Source organism: Stenella coeruleoalba (assembly GCF_951394435.1).
Source record: "Stenella coeruleoalba genome assembly, chromosome: 17".
NCBI classification, from domain to species: domain Eukaryota; kingdom Metazoa; phylum Chordata; class Mammalia; order Artiodactyla; family Delphinidae; genus Stenella; species Stenella coeruleoalba.
Window position 1 is genome coordinate 35,670,799 of NC_137163.1, and position 21,394 is coordinate 35,692,192.

The following is a 21,394-nucleotide window of genomic DNA, read 5'->3' on the forward strand; positions in this document are numbered from 1 at the left end:
ATTGTTCCATTTGTAGATGTAGATGTATTCTTGATGTACTTGTGGGGAGAGGCGAACTGCACATCCTCCTATTCCTCCATCTTGACTCTGTCCCCCATCCCCCAGTCATGTTCTGTGGGAAACCTTTGCTGGTTTTCATGCCCATGTGGCTTCCCACAGAATCCTGAACTTCTGGTGCTTATAGCACTCTGTTATTATTGCTTATTGAATTATCTGCAAACTCCTTAAAGGAAGGGCCTTCTCTTTCTTGTTAACCTTGGTATCCTCAATGATAATGCCTGGTGATGTTAAATATTTAACAAAATTTCCTAAAATTGGAAGGACAAAGGGCTTGCAGTCACTCTAGCAGTCTTACCAAGTTTTCTGGTTAGTTCTTTTTCTGTTTGTGATTATTTTTCACCCATTTTATGACTGTGAAAATACTGAGACTGAATTTTTTGTCACTCTTTCTCTTTCAGTAAGTTACTTAAGTTTTCTGGATTCAGCTTGTTAATCCGTAAAACATAGATAATAGTTGATACAGGATTGTTGAGAGAATTGAAGAAGTACTTGTGACTCAGGGTTCTTACTCTCTCCCATCCAAATAGAAGGTACAGGCAGGGCTCCCTGTAAGAGCTAGAGGTAATATTGCTCTAGTGCTTAGGCCATCATTGTCCTGAATGGTGAATTTCTTTGACACACTTTTTCTTTTTCACTTGTCCTCTAATAGTGTCTCAATCGTGAACAAGGTATTCACTGGGTCAAAAAAGAAAGACTTCCAGCATTTCTGGAAAGTGATTGCTACTTTGAATACAGGTATTGTAATCCCATCAATATACATATTTTTAAATGATTTTTGTTCACCAAAAATAATTTTTCTGTACTTCCTTAATAAAATTGTATACCTTTAAACTCATTTGAGTTTATATTCCACTTGCTATATAGTATAAGATAGAGCATTGGTAAAAATCACTTAACTTTTGCAAAGAGATTTTGTAGAAACAGTACCTAATAAATGTATTTCAATTCTGCTTCTTTGATCATTATATTTAAAATTTTTTTCTACTTCTGTAAAGGTATTTATGTTCAGGGTGTTAAAAAATGAATATGAGTGTCATAAAAAAGACAGAATGTTGTAGTGCAGGGCCATGTTTTTCTTTTATGCTCCCTGACTTCTAAAGTTTAAGTACCTAAACATTCTGAAGTTTTACTAAAATTTGACTTTTGCTTAGAACAACTGTTTTTTTAAATAAAAATAAAATAAAATAGAATAATTATTAATTAGTAATTCTATGAATAGGCCATTAATTTTAGCAGATCCTAAGAGAATCATCCTGCAGAGTTAGGACGGGAGATTGATTTGAATACATAAAACAAAATTTTTTTTTTCTAAATTCTACCATATTTGAAACTTATTTCTAGTTTGTATGATTTCTGAAATGCAGGTTAGCCAAATTGGTTTCACAAGTAAGATGGAGTGAATCAGGCATGAATATCACATTAGGTGCAGATTTTTCTCCCTGGGTCCTGAAAAAACCAACCAGTCCACCACCTCCTCCTGTTGAAGAAGATGATGTTATAAGTATGAAAAAGTTCTGCATTTCTCTTGGCAAGGTAAAAGTGTGAGTGTTTCTTTGTGTCTTGGCACTTCAGTGAAACTCCTCATTTTAGGGATATGAATTTCATGTACCACTTGAATAGGAAAATGATTTCAAATACTTCTGAAGTAGATTTAGCAAATATTCTCTTAGGTTTATGCTGACTTATTTGCCCTACACTCTTTCACCTGAAATGTAATTAGAATTATTATCCTCATGTGTACAAAGGAAAAATGCACAATTGAAGAACATCCCCAATGTCACCTGGGAAGCAAGGGTTTCATTGTTCATTCCAAATTTTTTATTATTTGGAATTTGTAATTTTTGTACAAAACAACAATAAATTGGGCCTTCTCTTCCCTATTGTCAAGACTATTCTTCAGTAATAAAATGCATAACTGTTTAGCTGTTACCAGATAAATTTGCCCTTCACACTTGGAGAATGTTGGGTGGTATGGGTACGTTTGAAGAGATCTAACCTAGAATCAAATGTCCTTTTGGGGAATCACAGTTTAGTGAATACTGTTGTTTGATCTTTGCCTCTGCCAGGGCGGAACAATTTTCCTTCTACCCTTCTAGGTTCTTTGGCTGATATATTAAAAACAAACAAAAAAATGACATAAGACAGGGTAACAGGAAAAAACAAATGTAATTTAGTATGTATGGGAACCCTATAAGAATATAAGACCCAAGAGCAAGTTGGGCAGTTGAGACATATATGCCATCCTGAGCTAAGGAATGGGGTAGGGGCCTGGGGCTTCAAAGTGGAGGAGGGTAATTCACAGGACTGTAAGAAGACCAGATGTTTGGTAATTAGATGTTTACCTGCCATATAGATAGGTCGGTCATTCAGATAAAAGTTATCTCTGGTGCTGGCTGTCTCTGAGCCAGGCCCCCTATGTAAATTCTTTTAGGTAGTTAAAGGAGAGGTAAGTGTTTTTCTTGAGTCTGTTGGGTCGTGATCTCCTTCAGCTCACAATAATCCACAATGCCATGGCATATTTTGGGGTCACGTATTCTGCTTCTCTTTAGCCTCTAATTATCAGATCTTCTCTCTGGGAAGACATCTCTAATACACAGTTCTTTACAAAACCAGGATTTGCAAATATGTTACCCATGTGTTGCTATTCTCCTAGTTTGCATTCATGACAGAGATTGCTAATCAATTATGGCAATTTTCCTGCTGAGCTAGGACTTGGCTCCAAATTCTTTTTCAACACAGCATTCTAGGCAGGCACTTCCAAGTGATCAAAGATGTCATACAAGAGGAAAACTATTTGCCATCTCTGTTGGAATGGATATCCTTCTCCTATCTTATTTGAACATTTTTTTCATGTGTAAGCTCCTATTTAATTTTGTAGTTTGACAGTCCTATCAGCAATATTTGGCAAAAATGTTAAAAAATTATGCCAGTCCCATTATTTACTCTGAATAATGCTCAGGAATGTACTGAAAGCACATTTTTCTTTTCTCTTATATTTATTTTTAGGTATTTATTTTTTATCTTAACCCATATGTTATAATAATGTTAGGGATGTCAAAAAATATACTGATAGTAGGGGTCAATAAACATGCAAAGGAAAGAATCAATCTAGGGAAATAAGTTCTGATTCCTTACAGGTAAATTTAATCAAATATAAGAGAATAAAAATCCAAGCTAGTTTACTTTTACTAGTTTCTGTGATGGAAAAAGCTCATTTCTGTCAACTTGAGTAATATTTGAACTATATATTTTTTTTAACAGCCTTTAAACTTTGAGGACTCAGTTTTCTTTGGGACCTTAAATCACTAAACCATGACTATAGATAGGGATTAATCCATATGATAATTGGTAATATTTCTTTGAGTCTTCAGTTATACCGTCTAAACACAAACAATTGACCCATCTTTTAAGAGTACAAAGTAGAATAGTTAACTGCTTTTATGTCTGGCTAACTACTTCTTTCTCCCCTGTCTTCTACTCTCTCATCTTTTTTGTGCAGTTGAAATAGCAAGGACTCTTGTATGTTGGTCTCTCTCTATTCCTTGCAAGTTCCTTAATTATTTTGGTCTCCTCTCAGTGCTTAGGATACTACTTGTAATAGAGTAGTCATTCAATAAATATGTTGAATGAACATGTAGTCAGTAATAAATGACTTGGTTTTAGAGGAAGGAAAAGAGGAAACAAAAGGCAATTAGATTCAAAGCTTTTATCTACCAAGGAAACCTTACTTCTAAGACGGGCAGTGAGTACACTGATGACACCTGATATTTCTTTCTCTTGCTTTTGGTCTTATTGTGTGGCCTGACGTACCCTGCTAATTCTGCATAATAGTCAGGGAACAATTCTATTCCATTTGAGCCTTGCCTCCTCTGTGAGTGTTCCTTAGGCTAAGGGCCAACCAGGTTGGAGAAAGGAGAAATGAGAGTAATGCTGGGCACTCCCTTTTCTGCTTCTGTTGAACAAGCTGGATTATCCTAGAAGAGTAGGTGAGGACATGACTAAGAAGCAGGAAGAAGAATCTTCCCAGGAAATCTGAGATGGAGTTTCTTAGGACTGGGGTTCTAGAAGCTGTGTGTCAGGTTGAGAATTGGGTCAGCTGGTTCAGGAGTACACAAAAGAAAGGAAACATTGAAGGCTTCATCCAGGGGCAGGTGAGTCAGGAATCAGCCTTCAGGAAGCATCCAATCCAAGCAAAGTTGTGAAAACTGAATCTAAGGTAAAGGGGAAGTTGAGCATGGAGAGGTTTCCAGTGCTATTGAGAGTTAAGTTTTTGTCATATTAGGGAGGAGTTGTTAAAAACACTGAGCCAGGCCAGACAGAATTGGGGGCATGAAATAACTGGGAAAGTTGTGAATGGGAGTAGCTGGCAAAAGATGCATCCAAAGACTGATGAGCCATGGTGACTGCCAAGTTAAAGTTAGATGGTGTGAATTTGTAGTGAATCCAGGAAGTAGGATTGCATGCTTCTGGTGGAAGAGTGAAGAATTTGATGGGTAGTGAGCTCATTTCTTTCCTTTGATCATCTAATATGAAAATAATCTGAATTGAAATTTCCTTACCATTATTCTCAGCTAATGAGTTTTTCTGTGTACAACATTCTTTTCTTTCATGGCATAATTTTTCCTTTACATATTGCACTATGCAAATGAATATTATCATAATGACTTGTCCAGATTCATGACTGGAAGAATACTGCTAATCTTATGTTAAACAAATGTGCTCCTTTCTTCCTAGGCCTCCTATACTCAAACAAAAGATTGGTTTGCATTAGCAAAACAAAATCAGCAAACAGTATCAACCTTTTCATTACCTTCTTGTGTATTACACAACAAAATTGGATCACCAGTTAATTCATCTGTTTCTGGTAAGCAGAAAAGGACAAGAATGGCCTCAGAACTCCTTTTTACATCTTTTGTTGTTATTGTAAACTTACAGTACAACACTTAGTGGATGGGGAGAAAAAATTATCTCCCCTGCAACACCACTTTCTACTGTTTTTCAAGAGACAACCTGATATAGTGAAAAGAGGATGAGTTTAGAACCCAACTCTGATACTTATTAGTTTGTGACTTCTGCAAATTATTCCACTTCTGGGAGCTTTGCTTTTGTCATCTGTAAGATTAAACTAATGATGCATACATACTGAATGTATAGAAAATGCTTAGTGCTTCATACCTAATGGACAGTCAATAAATATTTGTCTTGTCATTATTTCCTGTCACAGTTTACAAATTCTTATTATTAATCCTTTGAAACGAAGTGGGTGCAACCTTTCTCTTCTCCCCAAAGTAAATAGTGATTTACGGAACTTGAGTTTTCCTTCTGTTTTTAAGTTCAGACTGTTTCTCACTTTGAAAAGCAGATAAATTTCTACTGTGGGGAACTTTTGTGGGTGATACAAACTTTTCATAAATAAAGGGAACCTTCCAGAAATGGGAGTAATTAAATACGATATTGCTAGAGGGAGAAAAAAATCTTGCAATGTGATTCAAGAGAGGAACTCAGAAATTCACTAACAATTCTTACATAATTCCTTTGAAAAGTATAAGCAACCTCTGGAGGTGATAAGTCTGGATTCTCTAGGATTGAACCCAAATCTAGGTAAAGGGGAAAAATCATCTTCCTAATTGGAAATTGCTGAATTTATAGATTTCTTACTATTTTCCCCAAATAGTAAAGTAGAAAATTGGAGAGTGACGTTAGTAAGCAGGAAGAGAAAGGATAGCAGGAAGGCAGTGAGCAGAAGTGCCAGGCTTGCACTTTACCTCCAAGTCTGTGGGGTTGAGTGTATACCCAGTATCCTTTCACAGGTTTACAAAAGTCTAATCTCAATTTTGGGGAAGTTTAGTATATTTATTTTCAATTAAAATTGTAATGAAACATTTCCAGTTCATTGAGACTTGAAATCTATTACTGAGAAAACTGAGAGTGGGACACATGGGTCAGGGTTTTCCTGATCCACGGCTTTGCAAGGGGTAGATTTGCCATGTGAAATAAAGCACTGATATCAGATATTTCACTGATTTCTGAAAGACAGAAGAATAGGGGCTAGACTATATCTTTAGAAAAAGTGTAAAAGCAATCCATTTGTATTTGTAAGTCTTCACAAGGGCCTTATGCAATTTTGTAATTTTAATGATAGGTTGTAAGTATAGTAGTAATTGAATCTTTCTGATAAAATAGTGAATTTTTTTAATTGCTATTATGACTCCAGTTCTGGTCTGTTCTTCTATCATCTCATCACCTATGGCAGCTAATTTTATTTTACCATAGAACATGAAATATTAAAGTACATACAGTTGTTTGATGTACACATTCTAATTCTTTAATAGATTTGGCCTTTGTATGTTGACATTTTCAGCCTGGAATATTACATTTTAAAAGTGTATAATGTCTTTTTGAAGATCCTCTTTATTAAGGATATCAAATATTTAATTCATCTGCCACCAATATCCCCTTTCATGTCCAGGGAAGACATGGCTAATCCCTGTTGGCAGTTTTTCTCTCTACTGATCCCAAATGTAGCCTTAGACTCCTCATTGACACTGGTTGGTCCCTGCAGTCACTACCGATGATAAACCCATTTGCCATCCTAGCTCTATAACATCTAGTTAATAATTAAAAGAAAACTTTTACATTTATATCTGATCTAATAGCCTTTTATGATTTAATACAGAGAGTTTTATCTTTGATGATGGAGTTCACCCCAGGACAAAAAAGAGCCCATCTACAGCCACTAGGTTAATTTCCGAATTTGAAGAAGATGGGCCTGTATCTCTACAAGACACTCCTTCTCAAGCTCTTCTGAGGACATACCTTGAAAAGCAACAGGATGTTGATGAAAGCCTGACATTGCATTTCTCAACATGTGAAGAATTTTTAAGATCTTATATAAACTTTATTTTGAGAGTGGCAATTCATCAAATTCTTGGAGCACCACTTAGAGAAAGCCCAGATTATATAAATTTCAGAAATGTAACAGAAGTGGTATTTGATGAGTGTTTGGGGACTACCTCTGGCAAGAATGTTTTGCGGAGTGAAATGCTAAAGGAAAAGTCGGAAGACATGTTAGCACAAGCAGTTTCAAAAACTGAGAGCGTTGGACTAGAAAGCAGGGCTAATTGGTGTATTTCTCACAAAACTTATGACATTGGCAATAGAAAGGAGTTCGAAAGATTTAAGAAATTTATTAAAGGTACATTAGGGGAGAGATATTGGTGGCTCTGGATGGATATTGAGAGGTTAAAAGTTCTTAAGGATTGTGGAAGACATCAAAGGTATTTCTACTTTTTTATTTTTCAATAGTTTTAAAACCAAATTATAGAATATTAGTTTGGGTCATGTAAGCACCGGCAGAAAGCCTGAAATAAATACTTAAATGTAATTTATACTTTTAGAGGAATGAATAATAATAAGATTTATTTTATTATTATAATATTGATTTATGTAAAAGATACCTTATGCCAGTGTAAGGGGCTGGCTCTTCCTAACAGCCTGCTCAGTTAACAAATTCTATGGTCTTTAGTCAGATGCCACTTCGACATTCATATCTGAATGTGATAGCTGCTAGATATGATGCTGGATATCCTCTAGAGAGCCTCTTAAAAGTCTGATGGGGCACAGGTCTTCAGCTGCTCCAGATGTTTTAGGTCACTATAAGTCTTAAGAACCTTAAGAGGACCCTGCTTTAGGAAAGTCCTTATCTTGTGTTTTCCTGATCTGCTCTGAACTCTGAAGCAGATCCACTGTAGCAGACTGCAGTTCCCATTAAAGGTTTGACTGAGTAAGTACTAGTGACTGGATTATTCCAGTTATCTCAGTGGCATTCAGATCGCAATGCCACTGTTGTTGATCATAATGATCATAACGTCATTGCTGTACACAGTTATAAGCTCAGGGATTACCAAATGGTTGATTATGAAGCATGACCTGATTGATCCCAGGGTAGAAGGCCACTACCACTTGCCAAGACATGTTAGGGAAGGGGTATGCAAGCAACCTACATAGATTCTTCAGAATTAATACTGTATTAGTTCCTATTGTTGCTGTAATAAATTACCACAAACTAAGTGGCTTAAATCAACACGAATTAATTCTCTTACAGTTGAAAGGTTAGAAATCTAAAATGGGTATGCAGGGCTGCGTTCCTTCTGAACACTCTAGGGGAAAATCCATTTCCTTGCCTTTTCCAGCTTCTGAGGCCACCTACTTTCCTGGGCTTATGCCCCCTTCCTCCATCTCCAAAGCCGGCAGCATGACATCTTTTCTCTTCTCTGACTGCTGCTTCTATCCTCACTTCTTTTCTCTATGACTGTTACCCTCCTGCCTCCATCTTAGAAGGACTGTTAAGATTACATTAGCACCAATTAGATAAGCCAGGATGATCTCCTCAAAATCCTAATCACATCTGCAGAGTCCCTTCTGTCATGTAAGGTAACATTCTTAGGTTCTGGAGATTAGGATATGGACATCTTTGTAAGGCCATTGTTCAGCCTACCAAAAATACCCTTCCCATTCCCATATCTGTGAGAAATATTTATATCTCCCTGTAACTCACTTTTGGTTTTAAGATAGTTCATTAATTGCCTGAAACATTTTGGAAGTGAAAATATTTGGCTAGTTGAATATTGTGTCAATGTGTGTGTATTATTTCAGACATATTGAGAAGATGAAAAAATGCTATCTAGTGAGCAGTGGAGACTGCTACCTTTCTGCAGAAATCTTATCAAAATTTAAGCTGCTAGATGGATCTCAGTGGAATGAAGAACACTTAAAAAATATTCAGACTGAGGTTGTAAAACCCTTACTTCTTTATTGGTAAGAAAAAATAATATGAATCAAAGTTATTTGCTTTCACTTTTCTTAAGCTAGTTACAAGTTATACTTTTTTGTCTTAAGGCTGTAACATTTATGGAAATTTTGAATGACAAGATTATTATATCTTTGGCCTTCTCTAAAGTACCTATCCTTTAGATAATTTTGATATTTGAGGGACTTTAAATCCGTAATAAGACTAGACAGTACTTAAGCTCCATTTGAACTTTGTGAGCATATCCTTCTACCCCTGACCTTCTTACGCTCAGGACCTCATCAAATTGATGTGTGTGTGTGTGCATTTGTGTGTGTGTGTACATGTAGCTTGAGTTGGATTTGTCTCAATAAACATTCCATGAACACTTTCTATGGGCCAAGTGTTGTGCTAAGGATACAAGGGTAAAAAACACAGTCAAGTCTAGTGATCCTAGTCTAGTGGGAGGAACATACATATAAAATGAGTGTAGTAAAAGAAAGTGTGGTGAATATACAGGATACAGAGAAGAGGTAATATTTCACCTGGGACTCAAGGGACTCTAAACAAGAGAAAGAAAATGGACCTAGTGGAGAAAATGTGTGCCTTCTGAGGATCAGTGAGCTGTCCAGCGTGGCTGTGATGGATCTGATCATGTTACTTCTCTGCTTTAAGTCTTTAACTAGTTACCCCAAAGCTTTCAGTGTAAGGTTCAAATTCCTTAAGTTAACAAATAAGATTATCATGGGCTTCCCTGGCGGCGCAGTGGTTGAGAGTCCGCCTCCCGATGCAGGGGACAAGGGTTCATGCCCCGGTCCGGGAGGATCCCACATGCCGCGGAGCGGCTGGGCCCGTGAGCCATGGCCACTGAGCCTGCACGTCCAGAGCCTCTGACCGCAACGGGAGAGGCCACAACAGTGAGAGGCCCGCATACCGCAAAACGAAACAAAACAAAACAACAACAACAAAAAGATCATCATGATTTTTTTCAATGATATGTGTTTCTTTAATTAGCTCAATCACATCCCCTTTTTTTTTCTTAACAACCTTATTGGAGTATAATTGTTTTACAATGGTATGTTAGTTTCTGCTTTATAACAAAGTGAATCAGTTATACATATACTTATATCCCCATATCTCTTCCCTCTTGCGTCTCCCTCCCTCCTACCCTCCCTATCCCACCCCTCCAGGTGATCACAAAGCACCGAGCTGATCTCTCTGTGCTATGCGGCTGCTTCCCACTAGCTATCAGTTTCACATTTGGTAGTGTATATATGTCCATGCCACTCTCTCACTTTGTCCCAGCTTACCCTTTCCCCTCCTTGTGTCCTCAGGTCCATTCTCTAGTAGATCTGTGTCTTTATTCCTGTCTTGCCCTTAGGTTCTTCATGACCTTTTTTTTTTTTTTTTTTTGATTCCATGTATATGTGTTAGCATATGGTATTTGTTTTTGTCTTTCTGACTTACTTCACTCTGTATGACAGACTCTAGGTCCATCCACCTCACTACAAATACCTCAATTTCATTTCTTTTTATGCCTGAGTAATATTCCATTGTATATATGTGCCACATCTTCTTTATCCATTCATCTGTCGATGGACACTTAGGTTGCTTCCAAGTCCTGGCTATTGTAAATAGAGCTGCAGTGAACATTGTGGTACATGACTCTCTTTGAAGGAATAAACCTACCTAAGGAGACAAAAGACCTGTATGCAGAAAATTATAAGACACTGATGAAAGAAATTAAAGATGATACAAATAGATGGAGAGATATACCATGTTCTTGGATTGGAAGAATCAACATTGTGAAAATGACTCTACTACACAAAGCAATCTACAGGTTCAATGCAATCCCTATCAAACTACCAATGGCATTTTTCACAGAACTGGAACAAAAAATTTCACAATTTGTATGGAAACACAAAAGACACCAAATAGCCAAAGCAATCCTGAGAAAGAAAAACGGAGCTGGAGGAATCAGGCTCCCTGACTTCAGACTATACTATAAAGCTACAGTAATCAAGACAGTATGGTACTGGCACAAAAACAGAAATATAGATCAATGGAACAGGATAGAAAGCCCAGAGATAAACCCACGCACATGTGGTCACCTTATCTTTGATAAAGGAGGCAAAAATATACAAAGGAGAAAAGACAGCCTCTTCAATAAGTGGTGCTGGGAAAACTGGACAGCTACATGTAAAAGAATGAAATTAGAGCACTCCCTAACACCATACACAAAAATAAACTGAAAATGGATTGAAGACCTAAATGTAAGGCCAGACACTGTAAAACTCTTAGAGGAAAACATAGGCAGAGCACTCTATGACATAAATCACAGCAAGATCCTTTTTGACCCACCTCCTAGAGAAATGGAAATAAAAACAAAAATAAACAAATGGGACCTAATGAAACTTCAAAGCTTTTGCACAGCAAAGGAAACCATAAACAAGATGAAAAGGCAACCCTCAGAATGGGAGAAAATATTTGCAAATGAAGCAACTGACAAAGAATTAGTCTCCAAAATTTACAAGCAGCTCATGCAGCTCAATAACAAAAAAACAATCCAATCCAAAAATGGGCAGAAGACCTAAATAGACATTTCTCCAAAGAAGATGTACAAATTGCCAACAAACATATGAAAGAATGCTCAACATCATTAATCATTAGAGAAATGCAAATCAAAACTACAATGAGATATCATCTCACACCAGTCAGAATGGCCATCATCAAAAAATCTAGAAACAATAAATGCTGGAGAGGGTGTGGAGAAAAGGGAACCCTCTTGCACTGTTGGTGGGAATGTAAATTGATACAGCCACTATGGAGAAGGTATGAGGTTCCTTAAAAAACTAAAAATAGAACTACCATATGACCCAGCAATCCCACTACTGGACATATACCCTGAGATTATGATGATTTGTCCCTGCCTATGTCTTTGGCATTATGTCTCATCTAGGTATTCCAGATTACTTGTAAACTTTTTATTTTTCCATATATAAAGAGAATGTTGTTTTTCTCTTTCTCTGTAAACTTCTATTCTTAAATAAGAAATGCAGAAATGTATAAATTATACTAAAATAGGCACCTGTATACACACCACCCAACTTAAAAAATCATTACTAATACAGTGGAAGTTTTCCTTTTTTAAATTTAACTTTTTGTTTTGAGATAATTGTAGATTCATATGCAGCTGTTAGAAATAATACAGAGATTCTGTATACCTTTCACCCAGTTTCTTCCAATGGTAACATCTTGCATAACTGCAGTGCAATATTGCAATGAGGAAATTGACATTGATATAACTCTCCAGTCTTTTTTCATATGTTGCCAGTTTTACAAGCATTTATTTCTCTGTGTATAGTTAGTTCTATATAGTTTTATCACATGCATTTGCTGTTACAGTCAAGATACAGAGCAGTTACATTACCACATGCCTCTCTTTGTACTGCTCTCTTATAACCATACCTACCTCTTTCCTTCCCCCTTTCTCATAATTCCTGGAAACTACTAATCTATTATATAAATGAACTAACACAATATGTAATCTTCGGGGACTGGTTTTTTCATTCAGCATAATTCCTTTGATATCCATCCAAGTTGTTTTGTTCTTTTTCATTGCTGAGTAGTATTCTGTTTTATGGATGTTATACATTCATTCACTCATTGAAGGACATTAGGGTTGTTTCCAGTCTTTTGATATTATTAATAAAGTTGCTATGAACATTGATGTACAGGTTTCTGCATGAACGTAAGTCTTCCTTTCTCTGGGATAAATGTCCTAGAGTGAAATTAGTGGGTCATACATAGTCTTTTTTTAGTTTCAGCAGCAACTGCCAAACTGTTTTCCAGGGTGGATGTACCCTTTTACATTCCCACCAGCAGTGTATGAATGATCCAGTTTTTCTGCATCCTTGCAATTGTTTGATGTTGTCACAGTTTTCTGTTTTAGCCAGTAAATACTTATTTACTTATTTTTATAAGTGTGTAGTGATATCTCATTGTAGTTTTACTTTGAAACTCTCCAGTTGTTAATGATGCTGAATGTGTTTTATATGCTTATTTGTCATTTGCATATACACTTCAGTGACATATCTGTGTGTTTTGTACATTTTCTGATTGTGTTCTTTCTTATTATTGAGTTTTAGAGTTATTTTTATGTTCTAGATACTAGCCATTAGTCAGGTATATAGTTTGCAAATATTTTCTTCCAGTTTTTAGCTTGTCTTCTTAAAGACAAGCTTTCTGAAGTCTTCTTAAAAGGGTCTTTCATACCTTCTGGATGGGTGAACATGTAGAGGTGCACCCACATCCCTTGCCCTATGCTTCTCTTCCATCTGGCTATTTCTGAGTTATATCCTTTTATAGTAAGCCAGTCATGTAGATTAAGCAAACAAAAATATTGTGGATAATGGGAACCAGAATTCTCATCAATGTGGAAGAGAGTTACAAATATAGAAGAGAACAGAGTGAATCCTGTGGTGATGAACTGGAATTAGAGGTGCAAATGGAAAATGCAGCTTTCACAAACTCATGTTACCATACTAATTATGAAGACTAATTCACTGAAGAAAAAACAGGACAAATCAAACAACAGAAGACCATGTAGACAAGAAAGAAAACAACTTGCAAGAGAAAATCTGAAATTAAACGTGTGTGGGATTTTCCCTGGGAGGGGGAGGGGAATATATTGGAGGACTCTCTCAATGAAGGGTTCCACATAATTTTTACTACAAATGTTTCATTAGAGTAAAGGCAGTTATCCTCTTGAGCCAAGTTTATTCACCTAATGCAAACTTCCCTATGTCAAATACACCTACTATTAAGAATAAATACAACCGTATCTGAAAAACCAAAAAAAGTGAGTCTTTTATAGAGCAAAGTTTTTGAATTCTGATGAGGCCTTCCTTTTATGGATCATGCCTGTGGTGTCAAACCTGAGAACTCTTTGCCTAACGCTATATTCTGAAGATTTTCTCCTATGTTTTTCCTAAAAACCTTATAATTTTATGTTTTACATTTAAGTCCGTGGCCCATTTTGAGTTATTTTTTACATATGGTGTGAGGTTTAGGTCAAGGTTCAGTTTTGGTTTTTTTTTTTCTTGCTTATGGATATCCAGTTGCTCCTCCTCATTTATTGAAAAGGCTGTTTTTCCTCTTTCCTTCTTTTCTATGTTCTTCATTAACATACAGTGAAAGCAAACTGTATAGATTCACATAACCACCATGACAATCAGTGTACAAACAATTCTATCATCTTAAGAAACTCTCACACCACCCTTTTGTCATTAGACTCTTCCCCCACTCCCAACCCCTGGCAGCCACTGATCTGTCCTTTGTCACTATAGTTTTGTCTTTTTAGAATGTCATATAATTATACAGCATTAACTTCTGTTGGTCAGCATAATGCCACTGAAGCATAATGCATCCCAATTGTTACATGTACCGTAGTTCATACATTTTGTTATTTGGGCTTTCCGGTTGTTCTTTGTTGGTAAGTAGAAATGTGATTGAATTTGTGTGTACTCACTCAGTGTTGGAGAGGGCAAAAGCCCTTCCAGGCTCAACTGCTAACCTCAGACAGGCCTGCTATGCTTTTCTGGCTCTTTTGGTGCTGTTGCATTCTCAGGTCCATCAGGCACTGCCTTCTTCTCACCTACACACCAACGTCTTGCAAGTCTTATGGCTGATCTTTTGTACCCACCTGCTTGTATATTGGGGTTTGGGGGGATACCGTGTCACATTAACATTTTGTTCTAAATGTCATCCGTGAGTTTTTGGTTTTGCCATCTAGCTGTGCTGTCTGTTTTTATGAAGGGATTCTGAGAGGTAGAAGAACAGTATTGCTGACTTCGCCATTTTCTCAGAATTCTTTCTTAACCTTTTTTCTTGATCTAGCTAAATCCTGTATATTCTTTAAAATTCAAACGTAAACACAAACAAACATTCATGTCACCACCATGTTGCTTGGGAAATAAAGCATTACCGAGACCCCTGAAGTTGCCTTCCTGATCACACCATCCTTACTCCCACTTGGGGGTAGCCAGTATCTTGACTTCTGTGATTATCGCCTTGCTTTTCTTTGTTGTTTTACCAACCATGTATGCAAATAAATCCCTAAGCATGTATTTTTATCTGCCTGTTCTACAACTTTATAAAAATGGAATCATGTTGTATGCCTTCTTTGTGTCTTCTATCAACAGTATATTTGTAAGATTTGACTGTATTTAAGAGTTTTATTAATTTTCACTGTTGTATATGGCATTCCAGTGCATGAATATACCATAATTTATTTAGTGTTTAAAAAAATTTGTGTCATTTTCTCTTTTCACAATTGCAAGCAATGCTGTACACATATCCGTTTTTCCAAAGTAGTTGTACCAATTTGCATTCCCACCAACCAGAATATGACAGTATCCATGGCTACAAATCCATGGTAACATTTAATATTGTCAGAGTCTTAAATTTTTGCCTATGTATTTGGTATGTCATTGGTGTTTTGTGCTTTTTCACTTGCATTTCCCTGATTATTGGTGAGGTTGATAACCTTTTCAATATTGAGTGGTCATTTGGATTTCAACTTTCATGAATTGCTTGTTTATCTTCCTTGCCCATTTTTCTATTGTGAGATACATAGATAGATGGATAGATAAATAGATATAGATAGATATACACACATTCGCATACACACACATGTATATACATATATATATGTGTGTATATATATATATATATATATACACGTGTTTACACACACATATATTGGATGCAGTTCCTTTGGTGATTTACGTGGCAAATACCTTCTCCCACTCTCTAGACCTTCAGATTAAGAGGTGTACAATCAATGTACCTGAGAACCTGTATGATGGAAGTGTGAAAAGGAATACAATACCTGTTTAGGATTGACTGTGAAATGTAGTCCACAGTATTTGATGAATTCACGTAGTGGCTAATAAAAAATTAATGCAATGAATTAAATAAGAATGCAAGATTAAAATGGGGCCATGTGAATATACTGTAATGATGGGAATTAGAAAATTGATATACCTAGATTTCCTGTCCAGCACATGTATGATTTATTTGATCAGGGTCTTGTAAATATGCCCACTTACTAATTGGCATGAAAATAAGAGGTAATTTTAGATATTTCCAAGTCTGCAAGTAAAGGTTTTGAAATATGGTGTAAAGTGACCACCCAGATCTTTACAGGGTGCTTTCTGATCCTAAACTAATTATGGACTTTGGGTTCTCTTCCACTCCTAACCTGTGTTTACATCAGGGAAGTATCTACCATCTTCCTGTTTTTAAAGGGAGGCAATTTTCTACCAGGACCTGAAATATGAAGTGAAATTAGTCTTTGGACCATGGCACCAGGGGGAAAACCTAGTCCAAGAAGTAATTAACAACAGGCCCTGCCAGCTGGCGTTAACCCCATAGGCAATATGGGAATATCCATCAAGTTAAGTGGGGCCTTGATACTGTGCCAAACATTCTTTTTCCTAAATTTCTGGCAGTAGTGTAGGTCTTTCATTTATTATCTAAATTGTTATAAAATTAATTCTTACCTTTAAATTTAAGGCTTGAAAACAGATCATATGATTCATAATCCACTTCAGTAGTATACTTAAGCATTATAAAAATGTTTATATATTTTTAAATGTTAATTTAATCCACTAGTTTTTATTTGGTGTTATAGATAAATTGTAAACTGCTTTAAAACAGATCACAGATGCATTCTATTTTTGTTTTACTAGAAACTAAATTATTTTTTAAAATTCCTTCATTAACTAGATATATAGGTTTCTTTTTCTTATCAAACAGATAATAATTTGAATGTAATTTTATTAATTATTTTTTCTTCGTGTATATTGCCTCTTTATATTGTATAAGTGAATGTGATTTCAGGCAGTTGATATATCATAGAATAACATTGGAAGGAGGGGCTAGGCAGCAGAAAAAGAAGAAATTATTAGAAAAGAGATGTGGCAAGACTGATAATTGTGAGCGTAGATATTATACATTTGGTAGCGTTTTGATTTTTGAGGCTTATTGTCTAGTTTAATCTTAAATTTGTTTTTCCTCCAACTAGGGCACCGAGATTCTGTGTTACTCATTCATCCTCAACAAAACATGCTAGTGCTGAACTGAAATTCTGGCACCTTCGTCAAGAGAAACCAAGGAAAGATGTCGACCCTTTTCCACAAATGGCAACCCTCTTGCCATTAAGACCTAAATCCTGCATTCCACAGATACCTGAGACGCAGGTAGGATGTACATTGATACTTTGATCTCTTAAGTTTGTAATAAAATATCCATGCTTGGGTTTTGTACACTAATACTTAAGTTTCATCATAAACCTTTTGTTGTTGTTTTTGCTTGTCGTTAATGTACATGCTGCAACAATTAGGAAATAAGAAAACCTATGGTTTGTTCTCCACCAATCAGCCAATGTGATCTTTTAAAAATGCATGATCATGTACTCACTTGCTCAAAAACTCTCTAGTGGCCTCCTCTCTCACTCAGAATACAAGCCAAAGTCTTTACACAGCTGTTCACACCCCTGCTGACTTCCTGACCTTATTTCCTAGCATTCTTCTCTAGCTTACACCACTCCACACTGGCCTCTTTGCTGTTCTTGGAACACACCAAGCAAAAACCTGGAAGGGCTGCACTTGCTTTCCCTTCCCTTGCAGCACCCTTCCTCCGGATATGTTGCCCCTCACTCACTTTGGTGTCTGCTCAGATATCCCTTAATCAGAGAAGCTATCCTTGACTCTTCCATGTGAGCACACTTGTGGAGGACAGCACAGATACCCTCCCTCACTATCGGAGCCCTCTGCTCTGCTTTATTTTGCTTTATTGTACTTAAGACCATGTGATCTATGTTTATTGTCTTTCAGCTCCTACTAGAATATAAGGGATTTTTCTTTGTTAACTGCTTTTCCTCAGTGCCTAGAACAGTGCCTGGTGCTTAATAAATGTAAACTGAACAAATGAGTGAAAAGTAGCAACAGCAAAATTAGAAATAGTGAGCATTTTTTCACAATGGGGAAGAATAAGATAGTACAAAAAATGGGGAAAAGTCCACAAAGAGAAGAAAAGTTAACCAGCTTTACAGAGAAGAAGTAAATAATCCTATATGCTTTGGCATAGAGATATAATAAATGTACCTAACACCTGCATTTCAGAAGTAAGGAGCCTTAATAATCTTTCTAGCTTTAAAGGTGTCACAGAATGTTAAGTGTTATTAGCCATAGCCACACACAAACCCTTCAAAAAAAGATTACTTTATGATCAGGATATCTTATTTTTAAAAGTCAGGAAGATGTATAATTACAGTTTTTAAAATTCTGCTTCTACAAGTAGTGCTTTAGAGCTGGAAATACCTTACAGTTTTTCTATTAGTGATTTCTTAATCCTGTATACATACTAGAATCACATAGAGAGTTTTTAAACATACTGGTGCCTGGGTCCCACCTTCAGAGAGTCTGATTTAATTGATATAGACTGGGTGAGAGTCACTGTAAAATCAGGAGGTTAGCTTAGAATTGAAGTTCTCATCCTGCCTGAACATTAGAATCACATTTTAGAACCTACATTTTAATAAGACTCCTAGGTGATGTGTAGGCAAAGCATTGCTACAGGCTGGTGGTTCTCAAGCTTCAGCATGTGTGAGTCACCTGAGTCCGAATAGAGACTTCAGGGCTGCACTTAAAGATCAATATTCAGTAGGTCTGGGATGGGGCCCAAGGATTTGCATATCTAACAAGCTCCCTCCCACGTGATGTTTTTGCTGCTGGTCTGGGGACCACACTTTGAGTTAGTGTCACTGTAGTGAGCTAATGGTTTCTTATCCATTGTTTAGACATTTTTCTGACCTCCTTTGCACTTGTGGCCTTTTTGTATGCCACTCTACTGATAAATCTGAGCTTCCTTGTTAGCCCATGTGACTTTGTGACCCAGTCACAAACCTTAGAGGTGTGGTGTAGGGAGCACATCATCTGATAACATTTGGCTTTCTGAGTACCATCACCATGTGTTGTCATCGGTGTTTTCTAGTTGGATAACTAATTCTGATCTCATTCTGTTTCCCCCGCAGAAAACAGTGTAAGGAATGGAACTCGATTCTGTTTTCTTTATTTTTCCTGTTTTAAAAGTTGAGATATCATTTATGTAGAGTAAAATTCACCCTTTTTAGTGTACTGTTCTGTAATTTTTGACAAATATATACATTGTGTAGCTACCATCACAGTCATGATATAGAGCAGCTCCTTAACCCACCCCCCAATTCTACTGTGCCCTTTTGTCAGTTTTTTCTCTGTCAGTTTCTTTTTGGCTACTTTTCTTGCTTTCTCCCAAGCCAGAAAGCTCAAAAATTCTAATTTAGGCCATCCTCTCATTTTAAGTATAATACACTTAAAATTTTTTTTTATATTAAGGAAACTTTTTTATTGTGGTATGGTAAAAAGCACATAACAAAATTTACCGTCTTAACCATTTTCAAGTGTACACTGAGGTAGTAAGTATATTTGCATTGCTGTGAAACAGGTCTTCAGAACTATTTTATCTTGCAAATTTGAAACTATATACCCATTAACCAACCCCTCCTGCATCCCCTGGTAACCACCATTCTACCTTGTGTCTATGAATTTGCCACTTCTGTATGATACACTTTTCATAAGCCCAGTCCCCTGTGGTCCCACTCATTTAGTGAGTATTGGTTAATGTCATGCTTTGTTCCGAATTACTAAAACAGATGTGAGCCCTGACACCTAGAATGTTATAAGTAAAACATACTTAAGTAATTAATTTTGTTTATAGAATTCTTAAAAAAATATTAGTAGCTGTTAGGCACCTAGAGTGTATATGAGATTTTATTGTTTGTTCTGGATAATAAAGCATCACAAATAAATTTCTTGCTCTCCAGCAGCACATATTACATTCTAATTGAAGTTGACATGTAAGAAAAGTTTGTTTCTTTTTCAAATTATAAAAATAATAAAACTACTGTAAATGTGGAAACTGAAGAGACAAATCACTCTGATCTCACCGACTTCTAGACAACTATTAACCTATTTTCTCTTAGGCTTTTTGTGAATTTTTAATTGTAATATACTTATATTTTTAATATACTTATATTTTTAATTGTATAATATACAATTTTTGATTGTAATATACTTATATCTTTCGATTCTGGTAATTTCTTCATCAGTATTTTTCCATAATTTTCATAATCCTTACTTTTAAGTATTATATAATGTTACATTTATATATTATATATATAAATACATGTATAAGTATATATAATTGTTTCTTTCTCCTCTCTTTGGACATTTAGGTGTTTGTATTTTTTTGATTCATGTATGTAGCATCTCATGTTCTAGATTTAAATAATTAACTTTTGCCATAAAGAACATTTAAGAATGAGAAGAATACACATGAAAATAAAATATCCAAAAATGGAAGGAAATAGTTCTGTTAAGATATAAGTCTCTTATGGACCAATGGTGTCCACACATCTTTTCCCGCCCTGCTACCTGCATTCCCTACCCCACCACACACGCATACACACACACACAGGGCACTAAAACTTATTCAGTTACAGAATAAAGAAAAGTTTTTACAAAGTTCTTCCTCCAGGAAAGAGTCTTTTTTCATAATAACATAAAGCCTTTGGCCTTGTTTTTTTAATACTCTCAATAGGTATAGGGATTTCAGCCTGCTGGTTACATGAAAGTTGGAGTTTGAGACGGAGAATAAAAAATATTCTCCGTCTCAAACATAGTATGGTAAGTGGTAGAGTGAGGAAAGAAATCCTCCAATCAAAACAATTTTGAGGTATTTTTGGAGAGCTGTGCTTTATTCTCTGTCCTTTTTATCCCATTTTGCCCATTTTTCACTTTGTTCATTATCTTACTACTTTTTAGAAAGAAGAATCCAGTTTATTACAACTTTCTAAATCTCTCAAGAAACCACCTAGAGTAAAAACAGCAATTCAAAAACCTTGGAAGAGTGAGTCTTTGAATCCAGTTTTTCCTAAGGATGATGTGATTAAGAAAGGGTAGGTGCAGCTTTTTGTGTCCCAAGTGCTTTTCGGCAATGATAAGATTTTTGAAGAATTTAAAAATTAAATAGAAATTGAAAACTAATACTTTTCTTTTTTTACATGAGTTCTTATATTTCAGGGATAGATATTAGAGGGTTGTATTTCCCATGCATACTCTAATTAATCGTAGAACGCCTAAGACTGGTAATTTTAAAGAGGTGGTAGTTATGATCTCTAGCTTCTCATGAGCTGTACAATCAAAAGACGTCTCTGAGAAGATTGCCCTTCAATTCTTTCTTTTCCCTGCTCAGTAATATTTCTCAAGCTTGAGAACTCAAAATACCCTCAATAATATTGTACTTATTTAATACAGTATATTTTAAAAATTCGTTTAGATTTGCCCACCTATTTACGCTTTTCATTGTTCTTTATTTCAAACGGAGTTATTTTCCTTCAGCTTGAAGAAGTACCCTTTGGTGTTAACTTTGGTGTGTAGTCTG

General features: G+C 36.0%; 1 protein-coding gene across 8 annotated transcripts in view; it reads left to right on the forward strand.

Annotated features, from left to right (window-relative positions):
- Nucleotides 1–21,394, forward strand: part of RGS22 (regulator of G protein signaling 22) — a 155,984-nt gene that overhangs the window by 55,248 nt on the left and 79,342 nt on the right. For 6 of the 8 annotated variants that reach the window (XR_013824630.1, XM_079901974.1, XM_079901976.1 and 3 more), the window contains exons 5-11: nt 710–795; nt 1,425–1,593; nt 4,795–4,924; nt 6,737–7,337; nt 8,716–8,877; nt 16,938–17,112; nt 20,776–20,909. Coding sequence is in view for 7 of the 8 variants with exons in the window: in XM_079901974.1 (XP_079758100.1) it covers nt 710–795; nt 1,425–1,593; nt 4,795–4,924; nt 6,737–7,337; nt 8,716–8,877; nt 16,938–17,112; nt 20,776–20,909 (1,457 nt within the window). In the remaining variant the exon portion in view is untranslated. The remainder of the gene's footprint in view (nt 1–709; nt 796–1,424; nt 1,594–4,794; nt 4,925–6,736; nt 7,338–8,715; nt 8,878–16,937; nt 17,113–20,775; nt 20,910–21,394) is intronic. The other 2 variants (XM_079901979.1, XM_079901980.1) reach the window with 2 other exon arrangements.